Source organism: Salvelinus sp. IW2-2015, linkage group LG6.2 (assembly GCF_002910315.2).
Source record: "Salvelinus sp. IW2-2015 linkage group LG6.2, ASM291031v2, whole genome shotgun sequence".
Classification (NCBI taxonomy): domain Eukaryota; kingdom Metazoa; phylum Chordata; class Actinopteri; order Salmoniformes; family Salmonidae; genus Salvelinus; species Salvelinus sp. IW2-2015.
This window is the reverse complement of record NC_036846.1, coordinates 8,815,908-8,831,045: the sequence shown is the minus strand read 5'-3', so window position 1 is coordinate 8,831,045 and position 15,138 is coordinate 8,815,908. Positions and strand designations below refer to the sequence as shown.

At 44.7% G+C, this 15,138-nt stretch overlaps 1 protein-coding gene across 1 annotated transcript in view; it reads left to right on the top strand.

Moving 5' to 3' along the window:
* The window catches only part of LOC111965793 (protocadherin Fat 4), a 94,132-nt gene that overhangs the window by 66,545 nt on the left and 12,449 nt on the right, over positions 1-15,138 (top strand). Inside the window, exons 7-9 of the mRNA XM_023990093.1 lie at positions 8,409-8,589; positions 9,510-9,760; positions 9,999-14,345. Coding sequence (XP_023845861.1) covers positions 8,409-8,589; positions 9,510-9,760; positions 9,999-14,345 — 4,779 coding nt within the window. The remainder of the gene's footprint in view (positions 1-8,408; positions 8,590-9,509; positions 9,761-9,998; positions 14,346-15,138) is intronic.

Sequence of the window (15,138 nt, the reverse complement as noted above, 5' to 3'; positions counted from 1 at the left end):
AACTCATTAACCGGTGGCTGAGTGGAATTTCAGGGCCAACTCTGTTGAGTGGAATCTGTCATGAAATGTATGGAAACAAAAGAGCTCTCTGGTCCTGGTTCTCATAATGCTTCCTGGCTGGGGAACAGGGAGTTTGGCACGCTCCTGTCAATGTTTGGAACTCCGCGCTCTGGCCCGAAATGTGGCACAAATACAAGCTGCATAAAGGTGTTTTACAAAGAGGCTTGTTGAAAGGAGACTTGAAGATCAGATCCCCTTGCAGTGGAAAGTTGTTGGCATAATTTCTGAGGGAAAAGTGTGACCAAGAGAGAAAGATAACGGGACTGTGGAGTCCCAGGCAACTGTAATAGCTATATGGGGTTTAACATCAAACATCTGGCATCACCTGAAGGAAAATCAGATTTGTAGCCCACTGCCTAGCCACATAGCAGTACAAGTTATCCCCCTCATAGAAAAATGTAGGACAATAAAAAATCTGAACACATACACACACATACAATAGACATTGGACACACACACGCTACAATATGTTGGCAATGAGTGATACTGGAACTGTTTTACTCAGCCACCACAGTTTCAAAAAACACATTTTCTGTATGACATGTTGGTAAGTTATAGTAGCAGCGAACCTTGAGTATGCATCGTTAACTTTCATAGAGTTGCTTCTCACAAAACAGGAATTTTAGAAGGCCATATGTTTACAGTGCAGTTCATGTATTAACTCAGATCGTTTTGTTTGTTTACATTTACAGTAACACTAGCAGAAGTTCGAAAGTGTTGTGAAGAAGAGAAAAGAAAACACTGATGTGATTTACTGGTTAACCTTGCGTTCTTTCCTCACAGGGGGGATTGAAATGAAGGGGGAGAAGTGTTATAGTGTGGACACTTTATAAATAATTACATTGAATATGTATTGTACTTACCTGCAGTATAGTAGGATTGCTATTCATATGTGCATGGTTATTATTGGCATTGGCATTGACCGTGACCTTTGATGAGGTCATCACTCGGAGACAGATCTGTACAAGGCGACTCTATCACATGTTGAGTGGGCTGTATCGCTTTGCTGTATTTGTACCGTTTGTACATGGCTGTACACCTTTTATTTCTTAGGTTGAAAATGAAGGAAAGTCATATAGAAATGCATGTGGCCATTCCTTGTCAAGTTACTACACTAACTGTTGATGCAACCTGAATGCATTATTCATGCATTCATTTAGGCTGTCTTGGGAGCCATTCTCTGTTGTGAATGCGTATAGCACAATTATAATGCACGATAGACTACTGCCTTTGTGTAACGCTAGATGACATTGAACGTTAACAAGTTGTGCTCACTCTCATACTGTAGAATTTCTCCATTGTCTAGTGCACGTGCGTGTGGTGAGAACGTCCCCGGGGGAACATTGACATGCACCACGTTTGGTCCCATTTATTAAAGAGGAGGACACAGTAAATCCCCCAGCCCATGCCTATGGCGGCGCTTACCATTGCATAGAAATCCCCTCTTTCACATCTCGCCATAGGGCCAAAGTGTGTGTACTTTCTCCCTTTCAGGTCTAAACGACCGCTTAGCAGATAAAGGACTGTAATGAACGTCCCATTTGAATGCAGGATCTTTTATGAATCTTTTATGAATCATAAGTATTTCCAGTGTAGGATTCATCCCTGTTAGGAACGAATGGTCTGGTCATCTTAAAGATGATCTTTGTCTTGGATTATAATTATTGCTTTTTAAAAGAGGTTTTTGAGAGATGTCTCACCTCGCCCCTACTGTGCTTAGCTCAGTAGAATGATTTCAATGGAAAGTGAAGCTAACAAAGTTTGGAGAATTACTGATATGTGTTGTAAAAGCATAGATGGGACCTTGCCAAATCATTGTCCAAAGCTGGCCACAATAAATATTTAATGGGGTCCATTTCTGAAGTCCTCTCCAAGGCAGACTAGTGGCAACACAAGACGAGGCCAAATAAAATATCAGGTTCCTCAAATGAACTTTAACAGACCTGTAACATTCTCGATCAACTCTTAAAAACCGGCGCAGTAACAATGTGGTCTTGCAGGACGTTCTTTTTCTTATGCCTCTTTTTCCACTCCTGGTTTCTGGTCCACTTAGCAATTGTGGGAACATAATGTTTGTGTAAATAGCTTTAGTGTCTAATAAGTGTTTTAAAGAGGTGGTGTGGGTTGGATGATTAGTGCTTTGCGGCAGCCAGGAGATCCACGTTTTAAAAACCGCGGCTCTCTGTGATCCTCTCAACCATGATCACACCACTAACACGCAACACAGTTCATCTCAAATAAGCGATTTGCCGCCACAATAATTCCAATGGTGTCTTCTAAGTTGTACTCCATAGGCATTGAAAACGAACGGCATAGACGGCTCTTCAGTTGTTACTCTTTTTCACTTTTGGAAACAGCAGAAAAACATGTCATTTAAAAGACCTGTGGGCCTACTGGACGACAACAATGTCAAAACCATTGAACAGTTCAGCAAATGAAAAGCGTCATGGTAATAAAAGCACAAAAGGCAAATCACTTCATAAACTCCCAGTACGTGCCCTGCAGTAGGAGAAAATGGCAGTTTGTCTATGAATGGACTTTTCCTGTCTGTCTGCAAACCACCAACCCCTATTCATAACATAATGGGGGAAAAATATGTCTAACCATTCAGACACAGCACTCCATAAATAACTGAAAGCTCTATAACATTTTAGGTATAATTTGATGAATACTTCTGAGATTGCTGTATTATTAGAAATAGGGTTTTGAAACGGGGAGTGGTCTGTTGTGTATAGCTGGGAATATCCTTTTATATTATCTCGCTCATTAAGTGTGAGAAAAAGCCCTGTTTACTTTGTTACATTTGGCAAAAGCAGCAGTGGGATAGCTCGCACCCTACAAACACAGCTTCACCATCCCCATTCAGGCGTGTTGGAGCGGGCACATTAAAAGGAGCTTTGGTCGCAAAGCAACAGGTTCTCAGGAGGAGAAAAATGTCAATGTCGGGCGAGATGGCGGCCAATTCACTGTGAGTAATGATGTGTTTTATTTACGCCGTCCCAAAAGAACACAATCTAGCCGCTGTTCATAAAGCGTAATTAACAGTTTAGCCTTAAACTCCCAGCTACAGATGGCTGTCAGATAAATGTACACATCCATCCTTCTTCCTAAGTCAACCTGTCTGGGGCTTCCAACTTTAATGAACCCTAGAGTTTGGACAACGATGCTATTGTTCTGATGAACCAGGGTGTTCAACGAGAGATCACTCAATGATTTTGAAGGCAGAGATTATCCCCAGTGTCAGTAAGACACCCAAACCCAGCTCTTACCACTGCTCAGACTGGCCAATCCCTGGAGGACACAACAACCGTTCTCAGAGGGATGCAGCCATTTCCTTCAAGTCAACTCCCTGCACAGATCTCCCTGTGTGGCATATGCTCACCAACTAGCTTCAGATTGTTTAATTGTAATTATATGTCTTTTGTACCCCCTCCAGCTCTGAAAGGATGGCCCATGCCACCTTTTCCAGGGCTAATGTGATTTGTCCTCTGGTAATGTACACTAATAAGGTGCTTAGACTCGGCCATATGTTTATGCTAGACAATGCTTACTGGGGAGGGCTTATGGCCGGCTTACAGGGAAAGCTGTCAGTGTGTGTTTAAGCCAGAGCAGGCAAAGCAGAGGAACACAGCACTCCTAGTGAGTCTTCAGGGCTTGTTATTTTGGACGCTGACACTTAAGGGTTATTTAGGGTTCTCCCATTCGCTCATTTGATCCCACCAATAACAAACATTTTAGGCGCACAGGCTTAAATGCAATAATTGCATATTAGGAAGGAATTGAACATTGTTCTTCTCACGACCACTCCAGTCTCTTCGGTATAATTTAGAAATATCAAATACAGTTATGTTTTGGTCTCAGCTGGCCGAATTGTCATTGAGCGAGCCTAGGGGGAATGAATCATGCTTAAATTGGTATTGCTTTTCTGATTGAATTAAAGTGGTGAGGGATCCTCATACTACGTTAGTGCTTAAAGTATTTATCTGAGGTGTTGTGTTTCTGCCTGTGAAATGGGCTATGATGACTCAATGTCTCTATCATTGTCTTATTTCTCCCGTACTGCCGATGGAATCTACACGGTTATCTGAATACCATCAGCCTGTAGTCTTGGAAAATAAAAAGTGATCTGTGGAGACAGGCCTCTCGTCAGGACATAGCTTGGGCTTAGCATGTAGCAACACTATTGCAGAGCTTGCTGACATCACTATGAGTCTCGGGACAATCCTTGTCTTGGAAACAAGGTACCATGAGATAAAATATTTTCTGATTGAAAGAGCACATTTCTCATATCCAAACCCCATTTCTTCATGTTGTAATCTCCAAGACATATTTTTATTAAATATATACACTTTGAGCCAGTCGCCAAACAATGAGTGGCGTTTGCTGGCAAAACATTTTAGAATCACAGCAAAGTCCCCCAAGTAATATATACAATGAGTCTCCCAAAGATGTGAGCGGTGTTGTTGATATGTCCCGGTGTGAGGTGAATACTGATCTATAAAAGTGTAATCATCAGGACAGGATTGTCAGGTCAGAGCAGTTTTCCTACACTCTTAGATAAAAAGGGTTCCAAAAGGGTTCTTCGGCTGTCCCCATAGGAAAATCCTTTTGGGTTCCATGTAGAACCCTCTATAGAAAGGATTCTGCATTGAACCCAAAAGGGTTCTACCTGGAACCAAAAAGGGTTCTTCAAAGGGTTCTCCTATTGGCTAAGCCGAAGAACCCTTCAAGATTCTAGATGGCACCTTTTTTTTCTTAGATTAACCCCGGTGTAAGATGATGCTAATGAGGCTAACTCAAGTCCAATAGAGCAGAGGTGATATCTGACATTTCCAGCTCCTCAAGTGTAGTAAACAAGGTTCAGGAGGTTGATTTCAGCCTAGTCTTTTTAGTTGAATCTTAAGTTAAGTAATTTTTTGAATCATGTAACTGTGCCTCGTGATGAATATTTAAGCCTTTTTTCCAGTGGATGTAATGAAGTTAGGCACAACCCTGGAGTATCACCGGAGATGGCACGAAAAAACATGGTGCGGTTTCATACTAGCTCGTAAATAGTGTCAAATACACAGAACTGCTGGTGCAGCAGGAAGAAAGAGCTCTCTGGGAACACGTTTTGTCTATGGAAACAATACTTTTTAACCACAATGAATGGCACCACCGCCGGTGCTGCAGACGTCCCAGTACAACTTTCCACCAGCTCTCTTTCCATGGCACGATGATGTAATTTGTCATATATCTGCAGGCCAGACAAGGTTTGCTTGCAGCCAAACCTACTGTATGCCTAGTTCTGCCATATCTCCCTAGGCTCAAGCCATCGGTCACAAGTGGTGGAAACGTTCACCATTCAAATCAGCTAAATTGTTGACCTTGATACTTTGGTTGCCAGATTCCAGTGCAGACTGTTTGGATGAGATGCTGGCATTTTCAACAGCAGTTWTTTTGGAGAGAGCATCCTATTGAAACAGCGTCAACTTCTCACTTTGTTATTCCTCCAGTCACAGTCACAATTTTGAACTTGTCTTGTTATCAATATGGGTGGGAACTTAGCGTTATATTGGTGTGGGTGGTAGCTATGCTCTCTTCCTCGCGTATTCAATGTCACAGAAGCCATCATGGAAYGTTTTCTCCTAACCAAAACTATGCATCAGCACCATACTTTGCATACTTGTATTTGCACACAGTATTTTATTCCATGATGACTGAATCTGTGAGCCCACAGAATGTAGTACGAGATCTTCAGAACTACGTACACATTATGGACACACAGCAGGTCAAAATGAAGAAACTATTGTGATGTGATAGCAATGACCCCTGGGAGGTTAAGAAGTAGACTGCGGAGAGAGTAGGATGGTGTGGGACTGATCCACACAGAAAGATATGGAAAATACCTCATTTGAACCATGGCTGTCAACAAGGGTGAGTTCAGTGCAGGTTTAGGGTCAGAGAGGAGTGTTTCGTGGGGTTTAAGGCCGGGGGGGTGGGGCGTGGGCTTTCTTCAGGCTTACCCGTGGATTAGCTAGGGTAACAGAGTCTGTCCCTAGCACCCAGCCCCTGGTGCGCTGGTGGTGGGGTGCTTGGTACCGGGTCAGGGGTCACACAAATGCAATGGCTGCTTCGGTTCTCCGGTGGCGGTGACTTCACATCCTCCCGAAAAGTGAAATGTCTGGACGGAGGCCAAAAGTATCCCACCTAAAAATACAAACAAGCCCATTCAAAAGGGAGCAATGCTACGACACTACTATGGCTACACTCTGACTTTAAGGAGCCAATTCTATGTGCTGAAAAACGTTAACATGTTTTTCATTGAATTACTTATAGATAAATTAAACAGATATCCATGCTCCACTGAGTTAATGACTGTCGCAAACAAAGTCAATTGGTTTTAAAAGACGCTAATCGGTCAAGGAGTTGCAGACCAGAACATCCTTAGCCGGCAACATTGCAGGGCTCTTACGAGTTGTTGTCTGCCAAACAGAGCTTGCCCGAAAACAGTGGCTCATTTCCACAAAGTAACTCACCTTAAACTGATGCAGAAACCTCCTGACATGGATTAAGAGGATCAGTTGTAGAGTGGCAGCCATTTAATCTGCTTCCATAACAACCCGTGAAACAATGACTCAATCTTGTCAACCCCGTCACGTTGCACGCTTGTATGGGTGATGACACTAAGCATAGAGACCGACATGTAAATCACATCGGCCCTACTAAGCAGTTTGCTGACTCATGTGTTTTGATACTGGTGCCACTGGTTATGTAATTTAATGATGACAATCCAAATTAATGCTATTTATAGTATTCAGTGTTCCATGCATTTCATTTGGGGGGGTCTTAAAAAATATMTTGCTTTTGAATGAGCAAATTCGTAAGTAAAGGCTGCCCTATTTTCTTCTTTGAAACACCTCGCTTGAAATGATGTACTGCATGATGATCATAAATGACCTTGTCATATGCGCTTTTCAAAGTCTAACAAGGCCTAGAGTTGCTAATAAACATACAATTGTGAAAATTAGCAACTTTTCTTGAGGCAAAGCAATGAATGACTCATCCTTGTAATGACTCACCAGTATAAAGTTTGCGGTTTCTGTGCCTGGTATTTTGGGATGAAACTGTTGACTCTTTCGCTGTGTATGTTATCATTTATTTTCTTAGTGGAATGCGTTTTTTGTTTGGGGTGTTTGTAACAATTTGAAGTGTGTTTGTGCTAACAACTGCTGTGCTGATCATAGCAGCTGAACGCATGAAGGATTTAGCTAAATCTGCAGGTATTAGATTAAGTTATTTCATTTAACATAAGTATTTGGGAAGGATTTCTTGCATTAGTGCCATCACCCCACCGCTCATTCAATAAATATAAGGCTCTTCGCCGTACCATAATCCCTTTGTCATCCAAATGAGCAGATAAGCATTAGTTATGCGGCAAAGAGCTTATGAGCATGTGTTATTAATGAACATGATCTTTACACATCAAGAGAGCCTTCCTGGCTCTAAGGGATATGCTCCATATTGTCCCCCTGCATTACATTCTGGAGTTTCTGTATGTTTTGATTATGCACAGGCTCCAGATCAAGAGAGATTATTCATGGCCTCTTTCCAAATGGTTATTTTATTATTGTATTATTAMTCCGTACCTCTGCACAAGATTCAATTATTTGATGTTAACAGCTGAATATACAGTAGCATATTAGCCACAAGTTCATTGGTAACACTTTACATTAACAGACCATCTAAAGAGAAGTTTGTGAAGGGGCAACTTGAGCAGGCAGATGTTTGAACCTCTCTGTATTTCTGCTTTGCAGTTGGTTTTCATCTACTATTGATTTAAATCCATCCCTCAGGGCCCGGAGAGCCTTATTTCGTCACTCGCTTGGCGAAAGAACGGCTAGATTTTTGCTGAAAATAGACATGTTCTGTTCTCTCGATTTCCACAAAGTAACTCACTGCGTGCTGCTTGCCTCAAAATAGATACCGGTACCTCAGCAACCAGACTACATCTATGATGTCCAAGACCCAGGGAAGGACACGTTCTAAAGATTCTGTTTCAGAGCTATTGATGTCTTTTGACGTGTTGTGTGTTGATGTGGCAGCATGGCTCAGAAAGCAGGACTGGTGGTGACCGAAGACGTTTGCTGGATTAAATGCAGGGATCTTGTGGTGCAGTCCCTGCAAGGATATAAATTGCTTCAGCATGTAAACGATAAACCCGCACAATAACTCATCTTTCACACAAAATGATATTCTAACTGCGCTCATATGGAACTGCCTTAGGTATTTCAAATAGAGTTTTCTCTTGGTCCTTTGATATCCTCTCATTCCCTTTTTGTCTTTTTTCCTCCCCCTTTTATGACCAGGCTCTCCTCCCCTGAGTGGAACGGGTACGGTCACCGTCTTGGTAGATGACGTCAACGACAACGTCCCTGTGTTCACCTCGTCCACCTTCCACACCACCATTGCAGAGGACGCCCCCACCGGCACTGACGTGCTCCTGGTTAACAGTTCCGACGCAGACGTGGGCCTCAATGGTATTATAAGGTACATTCCAGAGACAGACGTCCACCCCACTCCGCCCCTAGGGTCATAGACGGGCTCCTGTACCCCAAGTCGGACATTTTACTCAGATCGGACMCCCGCCTGTTCACCCTCCCCTCGACCCGGTACCCCCAATGGGGAGGCGCATGGGGGTAAGGCAACTTGCCCCACTTTCCCAAAACATTGTAATGAGGATGTTAATTGGCTATGACAGAAGTAGTATCGGGGGTTCCACAGGTTCTAGGCCTTACTGGAAATCAGAACCAGTTGCCATCAGTTATTAGTTTCAATTCTCACAGCCCATTAACTTGGGCTTTTTTACTTCTGCTTCTGGACTGTTTGGACCACTTCTGGTTGTAGACAGTTTGGTTGTTTGTTGTCCGAATAAGTCTGTGTTCCGCCTGTGTTCACACTTTATTCCATAATTTGTCACCAGTTTCAGGGGAAATGCTTTTCTAGGAAGCCTTTTCAAAATATGTGCTCTTGTGTACATGTATATGTCAGTATACGTTTGTGTCTTCGACTTACTGGAAACTTCTGAAAAGTTGAGTGAAACACTATCCTCTTTGGGAAACCAAAAAAGTATGGCTCTTTGGTCACAAAGAATTCCGGGGTGTCTCCAACCCTGAACTTCAGCAGAGAGCAGCTTGAATTAGAAGCCTCTGTGAGAATGAAAAAATACAGGAGAAAATGGAAGTACTAACTTCCATAGAAGTTGATAGAATATTAAGATGGATACTGATAGAATATTAAGATGGATAACTTATTAAGAATTGGGTAATGCTTTGCGTGATAGATGGTGCTTTCTTCAAACCAAAGAAACAGTAAGGAAGTTATATTAGATCTGTGTTTTTCTATTAAATGTACTCTCTGCCTCTTTAAAGCTGTGCCCTCCACATGTCCTCTTCTGTGTGTCCCTACAGTTACAGCTTGACTGGAGGCAACGGTCAGTTTTCCATTAACCCAGGTACAGGCCAGATCATCACCAGCTCCCTACTGGACCGGGAGGCCAGAGCCAACTACCAGCTCCTAGTTGTGGCCACAGACGGGGGGCAGCCCCTGGGCATGTCCAGCTCCGCCACTGTGTCAGTGGTGGTGGCTGACRTCAACGACAACCCTCCCCGCTTCCACCACCACCCCTACGTCACACACATCCCCGCCTTCACCACAGCAGGTGGGTTCAGATTTGATAAATTCATCTTAATTTCAAATATTAATGTTCTTCTATATCGAATTATATCATGCTTACACAGTATAATATATGATTAAATAATTAAAGTGTACTGTATATGAACTCCTATGAAATTATTACTTTTGTGAAAAATATTGATGATGAAGTGAATATCTGTTATACTTATAGTAGTTATTATGAAGTATTTTGTCTCATTTCATCCACTCATTCTCATTTTCAGGCAACTTGGTATTCGCTGTGACGGTGACAGATGAGGACGCTGGACTCAATGCTCAGCTCCACTACTCTCTAACTGGCCGCAACTCTGACAAGTTCAAGATTGACCCCGTAAGAGGAGCCATAACAGCCAATGAGAGGTTGACAGGCAGCTCGGAGGTTACCCTCACTGTCCGAGTGAAAGACGGAGGAACCAATCCCAAAACAGACTCGACCACTGTGACCGTTCGGTTTGTGACCGGGGGAGACTTCCCTGTCATCAAGCTGAAGGATACTACTTTCACATTCCCAGAGAGCCAACCCACAAACACAATCGTTACCATAGTGACCGGGGCCTCTACACGTGGTGGGGCCCTATCATACTACATCGCCAGTGGAAACCTGGATAATGCCTTTCACATTGACCAGTTGACTGGAGAGCTGTCAATCAAACATTCACTGGACTTTGAACACATTCAGAAATATGTGCTCTGGGTTGAGGCCAGGGACCAAGGATTCCCCCCCCATTCCTCCTATGAGAAAGTGGAGATCACAGTGCTGGATGTAAATGACAACCACGCTGTATTTGACAGGGAACCATTCCATGCAGAKATACTGGAGAACCTGTCCCCTCAGYGGGTGCTCATGGTGTCTGCCATGGATCAGGACAGCGGCCCTAACGGTCAGCTGGAATATGCCATTATCGACGGCAACAAGGAGAAYAGCTTCAGCGTCAACCGGGCCACTGGTGAAATCCGAACGACCAAGCCTCTTGACAGGGAAAAACTAGCTCAATATGCCCTCAAAGTGAAGGCCACCGACCGTGGCAATTCTCCCAAAAGCACAGCTGTGAAAGTCCTGATCAATGTATTAGATGTGAATGATAACGCTCCCAGGTTCTCTAAGATCTTTAGCGCCACAGTGCCCGAAAACGCCCCAGTGGGTTACACTGTCACCAGGGTTACAACCACAGACGAGGACGCAGGTACTAATGCCATAAGCAAATATTCAATCACAGACGCAAGTCTACCGTTCACTATCAATCCAAGTACTGGAGACATAACTATCAGTAGACCACTCAATAGGGAAGAAACCGGCCATTACATTGCCAAAGTTTCTGCCCATGACTCTGGCTGGACAGTTAGCACGGATGTCACAATATTTGTAACGGATGTAAATGATAATGCCCCCCGATTCAGTCGGCCATCTTACTACCTGGACTACCCTGAGCTTACAGAAGTGGGGTCACTCGTTACTCAGGTGTCTGCGACCGACCCCGACGAAGGTGTCAATGGCAAAATATTCTATTTCATCAGATCCCAGTCAGAATATTTCAGGATCAATTCAAGCTCRGGAGAAATCTTTATCAAGCAGCRTTTAAAATATCAAAACTCAACTGGCAGCAACATAAACATAAATCGGCACAGTTTCATCATTACTGCTTCAGACCGTGCGACCAAGCCATTGATGAGTGAAACTACAGTCATTGTAAACATAGTAGATAGTAATGACAATCCACCCAAGTTTGAATCCTCTAGCTACTTTACCCCTGTCACTAAAAGCGTCAAAGTTGGCACCAAACTTATCAGGGTCATAGCTCTTGACCTTAAAGATTTTGGCCTCAACTCTGAGGTGGATTACATAATATCAGGAGGGAATAGCACTAGCAAGTTCAAGCTGGATAAACAGAGTGGATGGGTCGCTGTCGCCTCCTCACTCAYCTCAGATATGAACAAGGTGTTCCTCATGGATGTTACAGCCAGAGACAAAGGGAACCCCCCTCTGAGTGCTAGAACCACTGTGAAAGTGGCAGTCACTGAGGAGAACCACCACACACCAGAGTTCTCCCAAAGCCAAGTCACAGCTACCATACCTGAGAGCCTTGCCGTGGGGACAGCCATCAGGACGCTCTCTGCCAGGGACAAGGACAAAGAGATGAACGGGCTTATCACATACAACATCACCACAGGTAATGACAAGGGCCTGTTTACCGTGAACAGTAAAACAGGAGTCCTATCTCTGGCCAATCATCTGGACTTTGAGGAAAAGCAAAAGCATGAACTCAGAGTGACAGCCAACGACGGGGGATGGATCGCAAAGACCAGCTACGTCATGGTCACAATCCATGTGACCGATGTGAATGACAACTCACCTATATTTGAACCTGATGAGTATTTCCCTGTGGTACAGGAGAACGTTCCCAGTGGCACAACGGTGGTGAAAATGAATGCCACAGACAGAGATTCAGGGCCCAATGCCGTCATGGCTTACGTGATYCAGTCKTCAGACAGYGACCTCTTTGTAATTGATCCAAACACAGGCGTAATCACCACCCAGGGTTTCCTGGATTACGAGGCTAAGCAGGTCTACCACTTAACAGTGAAGGCCTTCAATGTCCCAGACGAGGAGCGCTGYAGYTTYGCCAAYGTCAACATTCAGCTCAAGGGRGCCAATGAATACGTTCCCCGCTTTGTCTCAAAGCAGTATTACTTCGAAATATCTGAAGCAGCTCCAACAGGCACAGTGGTGGGAGAGGTGTTCGCCAGTGACCGYGACCAAGGRSATGACGGAGTGGTTTACTACCTMATTTTYGGGAAGAGCAGAAGAAAGGGCTTCGGCATCAACAGGAAAACAGGACAAATCTACGTCACAGGCCCCCTCGATCGTGAGAAAGAGGAAAAGATCTCACTCAAAGTCCTGGCGAAGAACGCGGGAARCATCCGTGGGGCKGATATYGACGAGGTCTTTGTGAACATCACAATCCTGGATGCCAATGATCCTCCTGTTTTCAGCCAGGAACTGTATGATGTTCAGATCAGTGAGGGTCTTTCCCCTGGCAGTCTGGTCACCTTCGTTAGTGCCCAGGACTCTGACTCTGTCCCAAGCTGGAGCAGATTCTCYTACTCCATAGCMTCAGATTTRRAGAAMAATGTCTTCAMYATCAACCCCCAGACTGGCCAAGTGTCTGTWGCAGCTGAGYTGGACAGRGAAACCACTCCTSTGTTCAGCCTGACTCTGCTAGCTGTGGACTCTGGCTCACCCTCSGCAACTGGAAGTGCCACCCTGGTTGTGAATCTGGAGGACATTAATGATAACGGTCCTACTCTGAAGACGGTGAGTGCAGAAGTCATGGAGAACCAGCGAGCTGGGACAGATGTCGCAACTCTTACTTCAACCGACCCAGACCTGTCACCCAATCAAGGTCCGTTCTCATACAGTCTGCTCAGCGCCGGCTCAGCCAGTAATTACTTCAGCCTCAGCCCCACTGGAGTGCTGACCACCAATCGAGAGATTGACAGGGAGCAGATCAGCGACTTTTATCTCTCTGTGGTGATTAAGGACTCCGGTGTCCCTCAGATGTCCTCAACTGGAACGGTCCACGTAAAAGTAAACGATCAGAATGATAACCCATCAGAGCCACGCTCCGTGGAGATCTTCATCCACTATTTCGGAAACATGTTCCCCGGAGGATCCCTTGGGGTTGTGAAGCCCCAAGACCCAGACATCCAGGACAGCTTCCACTGCTCCTTGACCCCTCCTTCATCCAGTCTGTTCACCATCCCAACAGGCACCTGTGACCTCAACTCAAAGGCCCGCTCAACAGACGGAACATTCGAATTAGCTGTCCGAAGTAGTGATGGTGTCCACGGCTCTGTCAGCAGTAAYGTCCGGGTCTTCTTCATGGGGTTCACCAACGCCACTGTGGACAATAGTATCCTGATTCGCCTCCGTACCCAGGGGGTTACCACCTTCCTCACCAATCACTACCTCAGCTTTGTCCGTATCGCAAACTCACAGCTGGCAGGGCTTGGCACTGGAGTACAGCTGTATGGCRCCTTTGAACTCAACAACCAAACATTCCTGATGGCTGCCATAAAGCGAAGCCATGGACAGTATGTCAACCCCAGTGGAGTTGCCACCTTCTTTCAGAGCATCAAAGATGTTYTGCACAGGCAGAGCGGTGTGCAGATAGACTCAGTGGATCATGACCCCTGYACACGTAACCCATGCCAAAATGGGGGCAGCTGCAAGAGGCGCCTTAGCGTGGGGCCAGATATGAAGACAGAGGATAGTGTCCCGGTGATCCTTGTCTCAAACCACCCCCATCAGCCYTACGCCTGCAGTTGCAGACCAGGGTACGCAGGGGGGCTGTGTGAGATGGATATAGACGAGTGCCTGCCGTCTCCGTGTCACAACGGCGGGACCTGCCACAACCTGGTGGGAGGATTCTCCTGCACCTGCCCAGAGGGATTCACAGGCATGGCCTGCGAGAGGGACGTCAATGAATGCCTCTCCAACCCCTGCAAGAACGGAGCGCTGTGCCAGAATTACCCCGGTGGATTCAACTGCCTCTGCAAATCTGGCTTTGCAGGTACCGTACACCGCCTTAGGAGCCATTTAGATTTTATGAGCAACACAACCACAGATGTTCAGCTAGGCTCAAGTATACACACACTGCACATGACTCACGCTTTTTTGTCCAAGTACAATATTTGCCTCCAAACGAATGCAAGAGGTGTTGTAACCCTAGCATACAGGCTTGACTGCCAAAAACCCAAAACTGTTTGGTTTTACGATTACAAGTTGGGGGGTATCAGCTTTGATGCATATCAGCTTGTCATGTTTACTTTAATAAAAGGGATGATGCGAAATTGACCCCAGTAAGGGCCTTACTGTGGACTGCACACAGTTCACTAGTCTCATATAGTCTCATATTCCTCTGCATGCCTTTCTTTCTACAGTACTTAAGCATATTTTTTATATTTAGKGCTCTGCTCATCTTTCTTTTGTTCGAACATTGAGAGGTTTAGTATGTATTAAAGATTGATCCTTCCAGATCCTTAAAGATACATTTTTTTTTAAAGTGAACTATAGATAATTATCCACTCTATTTTTGTGTAAATCACTCCCTCCCTACTTGAATTTGATGGTGTGATGAAGGGAGTGCACATGGAGAAGCATAAATGAGAACAATAGTTTGAATCATGTCTGTTTGATCAGCTGCTGGCTGTAGTGGCTGATAGACATTTCCAATGATCAACAGCAGACATGTTGCCTCAGCACCAGTCATTACTGTCTTTTTTGATTAYGACCATAACAAATGACCACAYACCTTGTCSTTTCATCAAGACAAATGGCCCTCCTGAAGAACTGCACCTTTTGAC